Genomic DNA, 18,191 nt, shown 5'->3' with positions numbered 1-18,191 from the left:
CCACTTTGCAAAGAGAAACCTTGTCTCTGTACCACGTCACTAAAAAAAAACGGTTTTGAATTGTGTCTTTTTTTTATTCAGCTACACTTATTTTCCCTCCTCCTGTTTTTAATGAATTTTGATTTGCTTTTCTGTGACATATTTGCCGTCTCCGCGTGAGGCTGCTGTTCTTAAATCTTTTATTTTAAATTTTTTTGCCTCGCTCGGGAAACAAACATCCAACAGTTATGCATAAATCGAGACAGAGGCGAAACTGTTCGTCAGAGACGCTCACGTTGAGGAAAAAAAAAAAAGACTTGAAAAAAAAGTGGCCTCTGTCACGGCCACTGTCTGATATTAATGCTTTGTAAACAGGTTACGCCGGCTTCGGCAGTTTTCGGAACAATATTGGAATTTCTGACTGACTCAGTGGTCCTCACCAAATGGCAGCGGAATATTTGTCAAGTTCTCAAAATGAAGCGGCACTGCAGGCGTTTCACATCCATATTCACGTTTTAAATACTTCACTGCCTCTCACGTCCCGGCGGAGTAATGAACATAAGCGATTAATTTCCCCTCCTCTCTCTCTCTCTCTCTCTCTTCTTGCAGGATCCTACATGCTGGTGAACTCTTCCCAGCATGCCGCGGGTCACCGGGCTCAGCTGCTGCTGCAGACGCTCAGCGAGAACGACACGCACTGCGTCCAGTTCAGCTACTTCCTGTACAGCCGCGACGGCCACAGCCCGGGGGCCCTGCGGGCGTACGTGCGGGTCAACGGAGGTCCGCTGGGCGTCCCCGTGTGGAATACGTCCGGCTCTCACGCCAAGCAGTGGCACCAGGTGGAGCTGGCCGTCAGCACCTTCTGGCCCAACGAGTACCAGGTACCAGTTTAGTTTTGTTTTAGTTTTTGTTTTTCAATGAGATGGTGGTTACGAGTCGATTATCCGCAGACACCGGCTGTGTTTCCGTTACCCCTAGAATTGCGCAAATCCTAAATATCGCAATACAGAACCGGTTATGGAAACACCTAAACTTGGAAAAACTTCTCAAATATGGCTAAAAGGCTCCGTCCTCCTCAAAGTAGGGTCTAGCGGGACGAGATTTGACGAGAATTAAGGCTTATGCACTTCACACCATTCAATGGAAACATCTGCACATTGCCTTTGTTAAAATTTTAGAAGTATCGCCTCTTGTGCGACAAACTGTAATGGAAACACAGCTAATGTTTATGCTGAAGAATGTAACGGGGCAGCGGTGATCAACGCTCGTTCTAGCTCGGAGGCAAATCTGGTGTTAATTGCCGGCGTTCGCAGTTTAATTAACATCGATTCCCTTGTGAACGTGGATTGAGTTAATCGCTCGCGGGCCACAACTGGGCCTCTGGTGGTCGTACCTGGCAAATTCCACCTATCGAAAAATTTGCTTGACTTATTATAACCTACTGATGACGGACTGATATTGATTGACCTCTTGCTCTTGTGTGCGGGACTCGAGCAATATCAGTCCATTAATCCATTTCTAGCTTCCTTCTTTTTTTTTGCTAACTGTGCACCGCTGTCAGAAAGTAATTAAGTTGAGTAGTTTGCGTTTTATCAAGAAGTGTCAATCCCCCGGACTTAATTAAATTCACTGTGGACCAGCAATATCTGACCTTCACTGTGTCAATAGTGGCTCTGACACTCGGCGCGCACACACTGGGCTAATCAACATCGGCTAATCTGAAAATAAAGTAAACTTTATTAACAAGAGCAAACACAATGTGTCAACTCAGGTGCTTACACACACACACACAAACCTCAACAAGATGCTATCTTTGCCAACTGTGACTGATGTGGCTATACCACATGGACACACTTAACCATGTTGTTTAACTGCATGTCAGCGTTTGCATATTATGATCCTGTAGAACAATTTAATTCAACTGTGACATTTGCCATGGTTTAAATTCATTCATTCATTTTCCATACCCGCTTAGTCCCGAGCTCAGGGTCACGGGGGTCTGCTGGAGCCTATCCCAGCTGTCTTGTTTTCTTCGGGGTCAATTTCTTTTGTTGATGCTTTATATTTTTGTTCCCTACAAGACGTCGGCTATCACAATCTGCGTTTCCATGACAGTTTTTCGCAAATTTAAAGTGACATTACTAAAACTTCTAGTACAATTGCGATTTGCAGATGTTTCCATTGAATGGGGCTGAGCGCATAAGCCGTATTCTCGTAAAATCTCGTTGCGCGAGATTTACGATAATTACGTGTTAGGTAAATTTGGTGTTTCCATGAACAGTTTTTTTTATTGCACTATTTAGGTTTTGCTCAATTCTAGGGGTAATGGAAACACAGCGACAGTTTGCACAGTTAAAATGGAGCCATATTCACAGAATAGATTGGCGATGACAAAAGTAATCAAGTCGTGTTGAACCAATTTGAAAAGGCAGAATGACAGCAAGGCTTTCTTTCTTTTCTTTTGAAGTCAGCATCTGGCACGTCTTTCTTTTTTCTGACAACAACAGAAAGATGCTGCTGACTTGAAAAGGACGGCGGCGTTAGCTGCAGTGTCAGCAGTTTCCTTAGACTATTTTCTCATTGAAAGCTCATTAAAACTGCATTCAAAGGCTTTTCTCTGCCTCCAATTGGCTTTAGTTAAAGCCCACGGTCAACTAACCCAATCATCCTTGGAGGACTGAGGGTTGGCCAAGCGCTACGATTGTTGCCTCTCACACTTTACCTGCATTGACATTGTCCCGTTAGCGCCCTCTAAAGGTTTTTGTGGAGCCCCTCCCCCTTTCACATTCACCATTTCACATTTTCGTTTGATTCTTTCCGTCTTTCTTCTTGACAAGGATTATATATAACCGAAGCTATGTTGGGTTCGCAGCGGGACGCCGCTCCCCTCGCGCTAACTCCTTTGCGTCCTCTCCCAGAAAAAAATAGTCACGGCTGGAAGGTGAGTCAGAGAGTTGCACCGATGAGCGGCTCCTGTCAGAGAGGGGGAGGAGGAGGTTTATAATTGGCTTATGAGGAGGAGTCGATGACTCCGACGACAGGACAAACAGTGCGGGAGAAAGGAGATGCGCCGGCGCGATTGAATTAGCGCAGGCAGACGGAGCCTTTTAATAAGAGGAGCTCCGGTCGCTCGTGGCCTCGGCCTCTAATCTGGCGAGGTGGCGGCGGTGGCGGCGGCAGCGACGCTCTCTCGCTCCCTCTCTTCCTCGGTAAACAGCAGCAACGTTGCGCCGCTCGACGGTACAAAAGAGGGTCGACGCCAAACCGCTCCCTCAATGTCACGCGCACGGCGAGCTTACATCGCTAATCCCTTGGCAGTCAAAAACCTCATTGCCGTCCAACGACTCCTCGTCTCTCCGCAGCCGGGAAAAAAGAAATAGGAGAAGAAGAAGAAGAGGGCAAACGAGGTGTTGGTGTTGGTGCACCATTTTGATGCAGGCCGTCTTTTATTGTCAGAGGTGGGAAGTAACGAAGAACAAATTCTTTAATTGACAGACAGACAGACAGACAGACAGATAGATAGATAGATAGATTGATGTACTTTATTTACCAAATTGGGAAACTACATTGTTGCAGCACAAACAAACAACCAGAGCAGATTACTGTACTTCAGGAGATTATTCAGGGATGTGTACTTGACATGAGTTTTAGTTTTTCTGACAACTTTACTTGTCCTCCCTATGCTTGCAGAGTAAAACACAAACGCAACATGCTCATTAGTCACAACTATTACTGATGACAGAACTATTACAGTTTGGTTGTTGTAAAAGAAAAAACTAATTATAGTCCGGAGAGAAGCATGATCCAGGTGCTCATAAAGACCTTTGACCTCTGACCCCCGGTCAGTTCAGTCCATATTATTCTATCACAACTTCTTACTTTTTGTATAATTATCAGCTAATGTATTGTTCCATTAATGGCAAAAAAACCCAACATATTTCCTTTTTATTGAGTGCATTTCAGAAGCTGCACTTTCTTAGGGTTAGCTGCTTTGGCTTGAGTAAAGAAATCGAATCAGTACTTTTTTTTTTTTTTCACACAAGTATTCGTACTTTTACTAAAGTACAGAATGTGAACACTTTTCACACCTGTGTTTACTGCTAACCAGGCGGAGAGGACGAGGAAGAACAACTGGGACTTTGTGACATTAGTTGGGCTCAGTTGGGCTCTCTCTCTCTCCGAGGCTCGTTAGTAGCCGAGCCCCGGCGGCGTCACATGCTAAAAGGTTTGGGCCGCTATATCGGTTCCCTATTAAGTCTAATACAATTACTTTTAAGTGGTGGGGAGGCAGATTTAGCCTGTCATTATACTCGCAAGAGCGCTTCTTTTTGAAGCAGAGGTGGAGTGTCGGCGCATCTCGTCATCGACTCAGAGTTAAATAAACCCCCGGAGGATTCGCCGTCATGGTGGAGACGCGCCGCCGAATCCTCCACGTTTCCTCCTGCCTTATTAGATTTAAGGCGATATTGAAGCTCGCAGGTGCCAGCCCGCAGCGCAGAAAACATTCAAAATGTCACCGTCGCTTTATTTGCGACGAGCAGGTATCTGAGATTATTTTGAAGGTTGCACACTTCAGAATTTATCGGCGGAAGGAATAGCTCTTTTTTTTTTACTTTTACGGGTGACACTCATTTTTTATTTTCTGAAATTGTCACTGCAACCGATCGCAGAAATGTATCCAGGAGGCCGGACGATAGCGCAGCCTGTCACAGCATCAAGGTGCTGTGATGGCAAGCTCTGAAACGTCTTATTTTAACATGTTTGGCTGTTTTTCATTATTTTATGTATTTGTCAGCAAAACACTGAATCACGGGAACATGAAGCAAACATATACTTTTGTTTAGTTTAAGTTAGTGCTTGTTTAGCACTGACTAATGTCCAAAAAAAATAAATGATAGCAGTATTTTTCTGTATTTCTTTTCTCAGAAATCCTTGATTTTAATCAGAACTAAGTTTCATTTCAGCTTTTTTTTTATTTCCCATGCTGTGTATGGTTTTCATAATGAGCAGCTCTCTGAAGTGCCGGCTTTTCCTCTGCACTGGTACCGGACTTGGCTGACACTCCGTCCTATCACACTCGTGAAAGTGGGATTTAAAGTTCAATGGAATTAGGGGCAGAAATCTCCGAGATCACCTTGAGGCGTCTGGTTTGAAGATGTCTGGTCTGCACAGACAGATTTTTTTCCTTCCCTGCCTCAGATTGGTAGTAGTGTTTGCTGTGCCTGAGAAAAAAAAAAAAACAAAAAAAAAAACGCGTTATCAAATATTAAAGACGTTATCCTGCTGCCAAGACGAGCTCGGGACAAGTCGCCTCCACTCTGAGCTCTGCTTTTACTTTCTCCTCTGACCTTTATCGCCTCCCAAATAATTTTCCCACAGACTTGTCATCCGTCATGTCTCTCTGGTATTTTACCTTGTCCACATTTGATAAAAATGTTTTCACCCCTCTTTAGTTCCCTACTTATGGTGTGTGCATTGAGAAAACTGTGTATTTTTACAGCAAATCTGTGTGTTTTTCGGCAGGTTTTTATTTAGAGCCACGTTTCCTCGAAGGCAGCAGCTTCCTGCTACGTTTTTCACAATGTCTGCCAAATCAAATTGCGTTTACTTTAGGCAAAGACCAAAAAATAATATATGATTTTGTCCTACTTGTAAATATGACGTCAAAGGTTTTGGAGCAGTATCAATTTGCTGTCTTTCTCAGAGTAGGGTGAGAAAAATGATGTTTGCCTCATCAGCTTGGTTCAACTAGACCAGAGGGAAAACTGGATCATCATAAAACCCAGTCTGGCCAGATAATAGAGAAAACATCTGGCGCAGTAATTGGACGCAGCAGTCGTTTCTCAGTGAGGTTCCGAGACGCGCGAGCGTGAGTGTGCGTGCGTGCGTGCGTGTGTGCGTGTGTGTGTGTGTGTGTGTGTGTGTGTGTGTGTGTGTGGTATCAGCACACGCACATACTCGCAGATTAGTTGAAAATCCGAAGATCACTGACGGTTCTTAGCAGAAACAAAATGCTGCCGAAATGCTTCTGGAACGTCGACAGAAAACACAAGATGTGTTTGTTTGTGTTCAGATGAAATTAAGCTGATATTTTGCTGGTTAGTACAGCCAAATGCTAGATGACCTCGACCAGCAACTGGAACAAAGCAGAGCGCTGAACTGTTCCATCTCATTTCCTGATCCTAACAGCTTTAAACAAATCACCGTTGCTTCTGGACATTGGATTCACTGTTGGGAACTTGTTCCTGTATTGATTTCCATGTCTCCTATGATGGCAACAAGCTCTTGACTCAGTCCAGCTGAGCTGTTGAAAAATGTAATGTGCACTGCAAAAACAAAACAAAACAAAAAAACACTGCACAGCAGCAGTAACCTCTGAACACACTCGGAAACCAGACAGGAGGATCCTTCCACTCCAAAGGCCCATCAGAAATGAGCCTACAGTCACACTGTGATATCCAGCTCTAAACTCGTCTTTTATCTTCATCTCTGCAAGAATAAGCACATTTCCCCTCCACTGATAATCTTCAATCGCTTAAAGTCAAACTTTATTTTTTGCTGAATGCACAGATGTGATTTGACACGAGCGCAGTTTCACTCGATTTAATATGAACAAGCAGAGCTAATACATTTCAGTGACACTTTACATTAGGGAGCACTTATTCACCATTAGGTAACTATTAAGCAGGCTTAGGTTGAGGGTGAAGGTGAGAGGAGCCCTGTGAGGCAAATACATGAAAGAAAGAGTTTGATGTAATTTCCTGTTTGATTGTGTCTCTTTTCTTTTCTGACTCTGGCAGTCGTGCAGGTTGGGCTCATGACTCACCTTTTGTCAGAACCCTACGACATCGTAAGATTGAAACCTCTTATATATAATCCTTCATTCAAGAAACCACTCAAAGTTGACTAAACCACTGAGACTCTTCAACAGCAATTTGATGAATTTTCTAACTGGACATGACGGGACTTGATAAACACTGATACCATCCATGCCTGTAATGCCTGAACTGCTACTGCAGCACTAGAGCTGTTTTATGCCATGACATATTCCACTTAGCTTCACCTTTGCTCTGTAAATACAGTGCGAGTCCTCTATTGATGGCTGCATCTAATGGGGTCTCTTGTACTACTGGCTGGAGTGGCAAAAGTTAAAAGCAGCTTTGTGAGACCAAATAAATTGTCCAGTGATTTGTATACATTACAACTGCCTCTAAAAGCCAATATCACAGGGTAATACAATACAATACTCTAACGTGCATTTTATGTCCGCTATAAATCACCGCTTGGCTCTGTTTTCCCCTTCGGCACGAGATTGTTTTCGCATTTTAGTGCATTTGTGAGGGGAGGAAAAATAGCCATTTATTCTAATAAACCTAAGAGATATGAAAAGATGCACCGGCGGCGAGGCTCTTAATAAAAAATCTGGAGGGGGTTGTTTACAGAAATGAATTCTCTAAATGCCTCCCTCTTAATAAGCTGCCATCCTAATGGCTAAGACGTCTCAGGATTAACCAGTAATCAATCTATTATTGAGTTCTTAAGCTCAGCTGTGGGAAATAATACCTGCAAATAGACCCAGACCTGTTTCATTTCGCTTTTTTATTTATTTTAAATTCATCACGAGGCCTGACCAGGGTTCCTGTTCCCGGCTAATTTAGACTTTAATGACGCTTTCCTGGCCTCTATTCTTGGGTATTGAATAAGGAGGGATTTTGCAGCTTTAATCACTGCAGGTTAATGTGAGCACATCGCACAATACGGAGGTGGGAGAAATCACAGTCGAGGGCCAAGAGAGAAAGAGAGTTAGACCACATCCAAGTCAAAAATAGGGGCAGAAGAATTGAACGCAGGCTTCAGAAGGGAGGCGGATGTGGCGGCGGCGGCAGGAGGTGCCAGCATCCGTTTCTGGATGCGAACGTTCCGGCTGCGGTTCCAGAGAACAGGTGGAAGAATCGACTGTGGCAGGAGGAGATTAGCGTCAGCCCTCCACTCTGAGGGCTGCTGCCTCCTCCTCCTTCTCCTCCTCCTTCTCCTCCTCTCCCTCCACCCCTACTCCCCTCCCCCTCCTTTCCTCTCCCTCACCTGTCTGGAGGTTTCGTTTTCCCGCCGACCCCAATCGACTCCCAACACCCAGCCACGACGCCCCGTCGGTGTTGTAGCACCTGCGGGGGTCGAGTGCGACCGGAAGGTCGGCGCCACGCTGATTGTCGCTGCAATCACACGTCTTATTTTCCCGAGGCCGGGCAAAGTGAGCGGCGTCCTGCTGACAGTGGAAAGGCTGGAGTTTGGGGCCAGAGGTGGCGGCTGATGTTGTCGTTGGGACTGTTAGATTGAGTTGCCAACATAAGCAGCTGGTCAGTGCGGCTCCTTGCTCGGACTTCCCTTCAAGCTGCCAATTTTCAGTTCCGGTGCCTTCATTTAATCTGTCATCGACTTACAAAAATTGAGGCAGTGTGTGGTTGAGCGCCAACCACTGGGTGGAACCACTGAGTTTCCCAAAATCCCCCTTTCTTGGGGGATTTTTTAAAAAGCGCTTTACGAAAAGATGGAACCCAGCCTGCTGTGCTGTACGGCTGCTCTCTGCGAGACAAAAGGTTGGTAGGACGGTGAGTTATCACTGCAAATGGTAATGGAGGGAGTTTAGGTTTTAGAACTGCAGCAGATTTTTATATTTTCATGTCAAATTGGCTTTGAATTAAAGGTTTGTTTGATGTGCCTTTAAAATGAGTGATCTGAAGAAAAAGATCCAGATAAAGACCATCTCACCTCAGGCTCCTGGGCTCCTGTATCAACACATGAAAGTTGATAATGAAAAATTACACACAGCAGAGCCCAGCAGAGCGGTTTATGGGCTTATCTTTGGATATGAGAGTTTTTTGGACTTTCGAAGCTTTGAGATCTCCGGTGTCAAGAATCCACTTTGATGTTCAAAGAATTGACTCTTGTTTTCACCAACGGGCTCTGAAAGCCATTTATCTTCTCTGGCACATAAATGAGAAGGTGCCGCTTTATCGACTGTCTTAAGGAAGTTTGTCATGCGAGATGATGCACTCGAGAAGATAAGATTGGAAACTCTTTAGATAATCCTCCATGCGAGAAATTAATAGAGGTTGACTTGGCGAAAAATAAGTAGAAAAAAGGAGCTTGTTCACAGTCTCTAACTTTGAACGAGGACAGATTTTAAGAGTTTCTATGTGCACATTATGGTTGACTGTAATAAAGTCAGACAGAGGGTGGCTGAGATGTGGTTAACCTGCCCTAATGCTGCCGTTTCGCCCGTAAATGTATATCATTTATGTATGCAATGCCCACGTTTAAAGGCAATCGCACAGATCCGGGTTGCTTCGGCGACCAATCACATCGAACCCTGGCCAGCTGCCCTGAACCTTCATCCAGTCACATTTGCTCGAGCTGTTTGTTCACAGTTTCAAAAACCAAACAAATCAAGTGCGTTTTTTTCTTTTTCTATTCCAGCTCAGAAAAGTTTACCTACTGAAAAATCCATCTGCTGACCTCAAACAGATCAGCGGGTTAATTATGGAGCGCAGGCCAAAATGTATGTTTATGCAAATCACGCTGTAATCACAGAGGCCGATCAGCTGGTGTTTTCCCCTGATTAAAGGGCACTCGGCCGCGCTTGCGAGCGGCGAGGACTGGGCTTTGTCAGTTGGTGTTTATCAACAAGTCCTGCCACACGTCTCCCACATTGGTCACCGCAGCCGGCGGCTCCATCCAGCGACGGCGGACGCTCGTAAATTTTCATCCGAATTCAGATCCTGGGTTTCTTGAACTGAAGAAGACCTGTGTGATGGTTCATGGAGCCTCCGGCAGGTCCTCCACCTCCTCCCTGTGCTCTGTTGAAACACTATATATCCTATAAACTCAGCAAAGTGCTGCTAAATCTGAAAACTGTTCCCCCGAGCTGTAACAATCAGCTCGCGATGGAAGAAATCAATGACAGCAAGTTTGTTATTTTTGCATATTGGTCCTTCTCAGAGTTTTTATTTATTTATTTTTTTTGTGCTTCTACATGCAGTTAATCTTCATTTCATTCATTTCTTTTTGTACCTGCCTGCAAAAGCGGGGCTGCTGCTGAAGGAAGTACTTCTAGTTCCACCATTTTATATATTCTTTCAGTATTTTAGGGCAGAGTGTGACAGCCTCAAGGGTTTTCCAATCCTCAAAATCAAATTTTCATGATGATAGGAAAAGAATTACAACAATAGTTAAAAAAAAAAAAAAAAAATCCCATTTGGTCGTGTCTTCAACCATAGAAAAACATATCCAATCACCAATTTTCCTGTCAAACTAAATAACCACATTCCTACTATGAAAATGAACTAGTCCAGCTGCAAAATGCTACTGCGAGTCTCAGTTTGACCGCAGTATTGAGCAATTGAGGCGAAACGTCAGCAGGCAGCTCACAAGGTTTTGAGGTCTTTATAGTGCGAGAGCGCACAGTGTCCTGCAAAAATCCACACTCCCTCCGCTCGCCGCCACCGTGGCGGCCGGGGTTGTAATCATTTGGTGGGAGGATTATGAGAAACAATAACTCAGAGCTGCTCTTTGATCAGACGTGTGGGGTGGTGGTGGACTGTCCTCACGGCCGGCAGAAGACAAACATCGCCCTCGTGTCTCATAACTCTCTCACCTTACCGAGGACGGTGATTCGATATTGATTTGGCTTGACGAGGACCCTGCGCTCATCCGGCTTATTGTCCCAGTCCTCTGTCCTCCCCCGAGCCTCGTGGGGGCTTCTGTGCAAGCTGTATTTTTCTGCCGTTGCGGCTTTGCGGCGGGCTGCGCCCTGAATGTTGAACGGGGGCTTGCGATTCGGCCGACACATTGTCTTGCTTCTCGATGAAGCTATTATTTTTCCAGGCCCCCCGGACTGAGAAAAACTTTATCCATCTCTCTATTTATGCGCCTCTTTTCTTATTCCCCCCCCCCGACTCTCATTGTCTGCCTCGTTTTGTATTTTTTGCTCCGTTATTTGGGAAGGAATGTGCAACAATGCAGCCATGCGGTCGCCGGTAATTAACGCGCCTGTCACCGAAAATTGGACGGGGGACTGTGGAAATCGCGCTGGTGTTCCTCTGGAAAAATTGCTGCTACTTTTTCAGCCTTCAGCTTACTTGCGTACTTTTGCGGCGCTGGTGATTATGGACCGAGTTCCCTCAACGTGCCTCCACTTCTGTTTTTCAGGTGCTGATCGAGGCGACGGTTTCCAGGGAGCGGCGAGGCTACATTGCCGTTGATGACATCATGGTGCTCAACTACCCCTGCTGTAAGTGCCACTACTGCCTAAGATGACTGCAATTACGCAGTGGGCTTGGTTTCGGCTTAACGGGGGGGAGAAACAACTGAAACTCAAAAGCCGATGAGGTTTGAGGAGTAACAATCAATCAACCTTTTATATTCCAACTGCTGCTCGTCCCCGAGGCTGCGGCGGCCACAGCGGCACTATTAAAACACTCGGACAGCCCCCGAAATGCCAACACTTCACCTGAAAACAAACTGCCCTCTGCCTTTCGCTGCTGGATTTGCTTGACAGCCAAATGTATTTGTTAGCGCGGTAATCGCTCAAATCTGGAATTGGCCCCTCTTGCACTTTGGAATTTTTTCTCCCTGCGTCTCCTCCGTCCGGGTCGCCTCTTTATGGAGCTTTATGGAAATGTCCTCTGTTCAGGGCGCCTGTTCCTGCAGCACTGCAGGGGAAGGGTGGTAGCTTGGGGGAAAGTGAAGGTGGCAGTCTGGGATGATGTCAGCCCCTGGAGGACCTGGTGTAAGACACGCTGAGCCTAATACCTGGACAAAGAGTCTCTCTGTCATGCCGACATTCCCTCTGCAGCCAATGCAGCACTCTGGGGTCAAACTGCTTCGATAGCTTAAAGGACGTTTTCCGGCCTCACGGGGACCCCTGTGTAATGTCCGGGCTAATATTTATACATCCCCTGTTGGATACTTGGACAGTGGGTCGTGTTAAAGGAAAAACCGCACGGTGGTTTTGCATTCCCGCGAGCTGCAGCGCCGCTTGTCACCCCGTTTCTCTCCGACGCGGCAGATGGCATCTTCTGAATGCTCCCACTGTGGCCATTTAATAATTAAGGCTCCCATCAAAACCTGAGCAGGCCTTATGATGTGGCATGCGGCCAGACGCAGTCGCTCTGGCAGCGCGCAGTGACACTGTGGTGGGAGTGAAAGCCGAACAGAAGATGACCAACAAGTTCTTTTCTGTAAGTTCTGGCTAAAGCGTGGTTGACACTTGCTTGAGAACTGTTTTTCTCAATTTTCAGAACGTTTGTCATTGGAGCGAAATCAAGTGCACTGTGTACTTCTTCAAAAAATAAAACAAAATCACAAAATTAGTTAATAATAAAATTCTACCACCATAGAGAGCAGGAGATCTGGCTGTGCAGCGCACCATGAGATGTCATGGAGGGTTGGCGGACCAACTCCTGTATATGCAGATAAAGTGGGTCCAGCGCAGTGCCAGTGAATCACTGTAGTTCAGTAGTTATCAGCAACATTAGGAAAGAAAAGAAACACCAGAGGAACCTGACAGCTAATCAGTAGCTGTTGTTACACTAACTGACCACTGAATTAAAGCTCCTCATTATAAACATGGCTACTTCAGCTACTTGGACTAATGTGGGTAATGCTAATTAAAATGACCCACTGAAGCTTATCTGATAGATTTATTATGGTGCTGTGGCAGTGAGCAGCAGTGGGAAGTTCCAGTACATTTGCTGATGTGCTTATGTTTTGTTTTTTGTTTTATTTAGTCATCCTTTACTTTCAGAACTTTGACACAACAATATATATAAACACACAACACATCATCATAGCAGTCAGAGCAGGGAGAGAGGATTCAAGTAAAGTAATAAAAAGTGAGGAGAACAAAGAAAAAAAAAGAAAAAAGGGATGTTGAATCATATAAAATTATAATAATAAATTATATAAATTATCGGCAAATGAACATATGTGTGTCCTTGTATCTGTTGGCGAGTGTTTCTTATTGCTGGTTCATTCACTTTGGAACCTTCCAAGCCAGTATTTCCTTTCTGTATAATTCCACTTAGATCCTTGAGGGGTTTCCATATGTCCATAAAAGTGTTCATTTGGCACTTAGTCTCTCAATAGGAAAAACTCTAAAAATGTCTTTGTATCGCTGAGTTACACTGGGATGTTTCTCACTAAACCAATTAAATAATATACATTTCCTAGCCAAAAATAAGAGTTTATTGAGTAATTTTAATCTTTTCACATCTAAAACTCTATTCAAGGGTGGCAGCTCCAATAGGAACTGGCCCGGATCTTTACTAATCTTGTGTTTGAAGATTGCTGTCACTTCCTTAGATACACATGACCAGAAGTTTGATATTTTTGGACAGTTCCAGAAGCAGTGTAAATTGTGTTCCACACACAATTTACATTTCAAGCACAAGGATGATTAGGATTAGACAATTAGGATCAATTTTGTTCATATCATGAGGTCTCCTATGCTGTCTATGAAGTATTTTATGTTGTATTTCTTTAAATTTGTGCTTATGTTTTTAAAAAAAGTCGTTCATTACTCTGCCAAATAGCCAAATAACTGATTTATCAAAAAAATTGAAGTCTATCTACCTGTGCCAAGCTTTTTCAGTGAAAGGTTGTCGGTGGCAGCAGGGTTTTCACACTGAATCTTGTGAACAAGGCAACGCATCCGTAACTCTGATGTGTCTTGCAGCCCGAGTTGGCGTCGCTCCCGCTTCCTGCTTCCCACTTCCCGCCCGAGATGGCGGCCGCTGCGGGTGCAAAGTGTGTCGCGATGAAATATTTACGCTAAAGAGTCCTGAGAACACAATCTGACACGTTTAGCCGCACAACATGCCGTCTCTCGCCAAGCGCAGCTTCTCTCCTCGCATTCGCACGTGCCGCGTTTGTTTGTTTTGCTTGCGTCTGGGCTCTCGGGCATGAATTATGAATCAACCCTGGAGGAGGCAGCGTCGCACACAAGGAAACGCAACCGACCCCAATGTCGAAGCAGTGCTCGACAAGAGCGACAAATTTGTCGTCCGTCGTCTGCGTAAACGCAAAACAGAGGCGTGTGTGCGAGCCCAAACGCCCAGTGAATTGTCTGAGCGGCGCGCTGGCTGGCTAGTGTTCACCGCGAGGGAGGTAGTCACAGTTGGGTGAGAGGGCGACACCCACATGTTGACTCACTGGAGCCCTCCTAAGGCATGCTGGGACATTATTTGTCTAAAAATGTTCAGGCTCAGTCTGTCTTTTTTGTTTGTGTTTTTTTGCTCTTGCTGACTCACTCCCACATTCACATCATCTGTAGATGTTTTCTGTTTTGTTTTTCGCTTATGAGATTACATTGGAAGGCGAGGAAAGTAAACAGGCAGTGTTTTTTTTTGTTTTTTTTTCCAAGCAGGGATGTGCACCTCGGGGTCTTCCTCAGCACAAGAAGTAGAATTCAACATTTTTTTTTACCACGAGCTCCATAGAAAGCCGTCCGTGAAAGCTTTGCAGACGCGTGAGCGAAAACGGCGGCGCAAACTAGTTGTTGCCTTAAACGCCTGACAACCCTGATTATGTAACAACTGCGTTTGATGGAAATGCGCCTTGACTGACATTGTGAATGGCTGAAAGGTAATAGAAGTCTTTTTTTTGATCCGGCTCTGCTCTCTCTGTCCGTCTGTCTCTTCAGATAAGGCCCCGCACTTCTCCAGGCTGGGGGACGAGGAGGTCAACGCCGGGCAAAACGCCTCTTTCCAGTGCGTTGCCGCCGGCAGGGCGGCGGAGGCTGAGAAGTTCCTGCTGGAGGTCAGTGGTTTAATGTCGGAATCACCCTGTTGTGCATCTGCCTTTGTTCTGTCTTTGTTGCATTTTTATCTCTAAAACAGCCAGAGGGGCTGAAGAGGGAAAAAGAGAGGTGTGAGTGGATTTCTGCGCTGCTCCAACTGACTTTTCCATCCTTTTTTAAGGGTCTGCCAAAGCTTTTTGGAAAAATAAAACAGCAATATGGACAAAATGTCGTGCGTGGCATGGCAAGTGTAACGATTGTTTATGAAAAAATAAGCCTCTGTTTCTGCATTTGTTTCATTTCTTTTTTTTTTTACTGTCTGTCTCCGGCATCCAAAACTGAAAGCAGCCGCCAGAGAAAATTGAAACTCGCTCAAGTTTTGGCTGCCACCGCCTCATGTCAGCCAGCGGCAGCCAGGCTGCCTTTAGACTGAGCATGAGAACACAACACTCTTTCACAACTCCACAATCTCACACAATGAGCCTTGTGATGTTAATTTCCAAAGACACCCCAATGTCTTGCCGCACCACTGCACTTGATGTGATGGTGCACGCCCTTCCACCTTGGACTTTGGATTTTTTCCCCCTCCGAGTTCATTAATCAACTACTGTATGTCATCAGTCATGTCACCTGCGGTCACCCGCAGTTTCGGGTCACAGAACTGGAGGAACTTGGCGAAACAATGTAGCAGGCAGTGAAAACGTCCAGTCATTCAGCGCTGAACTAATAACGTCTTTATTTTGTGTGTTTATAGTGCCGTTTCTTTGGTTTTTGTTTTCTTTGAAATATCGAAGCAGTCAAAAAAAATGCTCACAGCAAAATCTTACAAAAACACGTATGAATGGAAAGTTGCTAACTCAAACGTTTCCAAAATACTTTGATCTCATCTTGTGTTTCCGACCGGCAAAGACTAAAAAGAGCAGCAAAGTAATGGTAACATTTCTAAGGTATTTGAAGCAACCTTCTGTCTGTCAGCCTCAGATTGATACCGTCATGATTCTCCAGATGGATGAGCTGAAACCTGAGCGATCCGCCTGCCGCTCAGGGATGGACTGAGACACACGTGGCATGACAAGTGCTCTCCTGCCTTACAAGATTTTTGAAACAGCTGAAGGTCACCTGACTGAACCAAACAGTTTCTCAGACCTTCATCTAACTTGTCCTTCATGCCATGAGGCCCCTTAAGTTGAATATTAACACCTGATTTTACAGCGGGGCCTCTGTTGGGATTCATAGATAGATTGATAGACAGATGAATACTTTATTTATCCCTGTGGGGAAAATGCAGATGTCACGCCACATAAAAGACTGTTTCACAATAGACAGTGAAATAGGCAGACATCATAAATGATGACAGCAGAGAAACATTAAAAACGGGAAGGAAGCCATGTAAAGTGCACGTGTGAGAGGCAACAACATGATAAGGTAATAAAATGAATTTTAAAATGTATTGCACAAATTTGGTTAAAATTTACTCGCTTCATGTAAAACTGCATTGGCTTTGAGGCTGACATTACGTTAAACTTCAGAGAAAAAGTCATGAAAGACGACTACTTTTGTGTCTTTCATTGTTGTTTTATTGCTCTTTTCTGGCCAAATCTCAATTTGAAAACCTTTAACTCAATGAGAAGGCGCTTGTCCGGCCTATTTGTACACATACAGGAAAGGGTTCTGTGTCTCAGACATGTTTGTGCTCGCTGCTAATTAAAGTTTCTACACTGAGCTTCACCTTTGAAAAGCCACAGGACGTATTGGATGGCGGCTCCCTCTGCTTTTTGGCTGCTGCCTTGTGTTTTTATTCAGATCGAGTGCGGCCCTTCAGATATCTGTCTTTTCATCTGGATTGGCTGGCTGTGTGAAGGTCAGACAGACCATACTGTCTGCACATCTGATGGGAATGGCTCCTTCAAATCCTCTTTTTTTGTGTGCGTGTGTGTGTGTGTGTGTGCAGCCACGATTTTAGTACTAAGTGTCATCATGCAGGAGTGGGAGTAAGGTTGCCGGGGGGAGGGGGGGGTTGCTTCCTTTTTCTTTTTTTTCTTAAATAGCAGACATCTTCATTTCTTCTTCTCAAAAATTGTGACCATGTCACACCTGGGATGCACTTTTCTTTTTTGCCAGAAATAAAATAGCAATTTAGAGGTGAAAATTCCTTCTTCCCTCTTGAAATCCTTGTGTGTCCATCGCATTGGCATAAAAAAAGAGGGAGCGAGGCGAACAAGTGGATCCTGGGAGAGGCTGCTTGCAAAAAGTCAGACAGACGTTCCTAGTCGGCAACTCCTTTTGCACAGTCCTGCTGGAAAGACTTGCTGCAATCCACGTGAGATAGCGCACGGTCACTGTTCCTGTACGGCTCTGGATGGCGTCCACACTCCCTCATTCCTCATTAGCGCACCTGTGTGTCCAACAGCTTCTTCTTCTCCACTCGTATGCGTTTCACACACACACACACACACACACACACACACACACACACACACACACACACACACGCACACCAATTATCCCAAACCTATGTGCTCAAAAAGATACTGAAAAACACCCCAACATAAACATACTTTTACTAATCAAATATAATCAGTTATCACCTTCCTAAGACTTTTAAACCATGAGTTTGCTGTCCAGTGATACACAGACATGCACATAGGAACATGTTAACCCCTTTTATCATAATTATTCCTTTATTTACTTGTTCGTTTATTCATTTATCTATTTATGTATCATTGGACTAAAAATATGTTTATGAGGTGAATCATTTTGACTTTTTGTCATTTTACAAGTAGCTTGCATGCAATAAAGGCCTCGGACAGCTGATTGATGTCCTGGCTGTCAATCACATCCATCCATCCATCCATCTGTGCGTCTCTCTTGCGTGTCGTCCTGCCGACCGGTTCACGCCTCGCTCTCTTGCTCTTGCTCTTGCTCTTGCTCTTGCTCTTGCTCTTGCTCTTGCTCTTGCTCTTGCTCTTCCTCCCGCGTGAACTCTTGTTTTCAGCCGCGCTGTTTTCATCCTTTCTGTTCATTATATCTGCCTCACCAGATGCGATGCAGTCTTGGCTACGTGTGGCTGCCAGATTAACAGATCCTATTGTCGCCGCCTCACCAATTAGCCACAGCCAGACTGTTTACATAACGCAGAGTCATCTCAGTCCGTGAGCCCGCCCCCCCACCCCCTTCTTCTTCTGTCTTCCTTCCTTCCTTGCACGAGTTGTTTCGGCCTTAACAGCAATCAGAGGAAATGCGCAGGCTCTGCTTGACGTCTGTGGCTTTTTGTTTTTTAAGGCCTTAATCAACTGACGGTGCAACAGCGAGGTGCATCATGCAACATACATTCAAATTGCACCTGCTGTTTGATCCACTCTTATCACTATTTAAAAAAAAAAAAAAAAAAAAATCTTATTGTCCTTTTCCTGAAGTT

At 44.9% G+C, this 18,191-nt stretch overlaps 1 protein-coding gene across 8 annotated transcripts in view; it reads left to right on the top strand.

The window, feature by feature from the left end:
• Positions 1–18,191, top strand: part of ptprub (protein tyrosine phosphatase receptor type Ub) — a 157,254-nt gene that overhangs the window by 75,238 nt on the left and 63,825 nt on the right. For all 8 annotated transcript variants that reach the window (XM_076012560.1, XM_076012559.1, XM_076012558.1 and 5 more), the window contains exons 3-5: positions 589–860; positions 11,185–11,266; positions 14,678–14,793. In XM_076012560.1, the coding sequence (XP_075868675.1) occupies positions 589–860; positions 11,185–11,266; positions 14,678–14,793 (470 nt within the window). The remainder of the gene's footprint in view (positions 1–588; positions 861–11,184; positions 11,267–14,677; positions 14,794–18,191) is intronic.

The sequence above is a fragment of the Nelusetta ayraudi genome, unplaced genomic scaffold (genome assembly GCF_046127955.1).
Source record: "Nelusetta ayraudi isolate G7.1 ecotype Tasmania unplaced genomic scaffold, CSIRO-AGI_Nayr_v1 ptg000136l, whole genome shotgun sequence".
Classification (NCBI taxonomy): Eukaryota; Metazoa; Chordata; class Actinopteri; order Tetraodontiformes; family Monacanthidae; genus Nelusetta; species Nelusetta ayraudi.
Note: the sequence above shows the minus strand (reverse complement) of the source record. Positions and strands in the feature narration are given on the sequence as shown.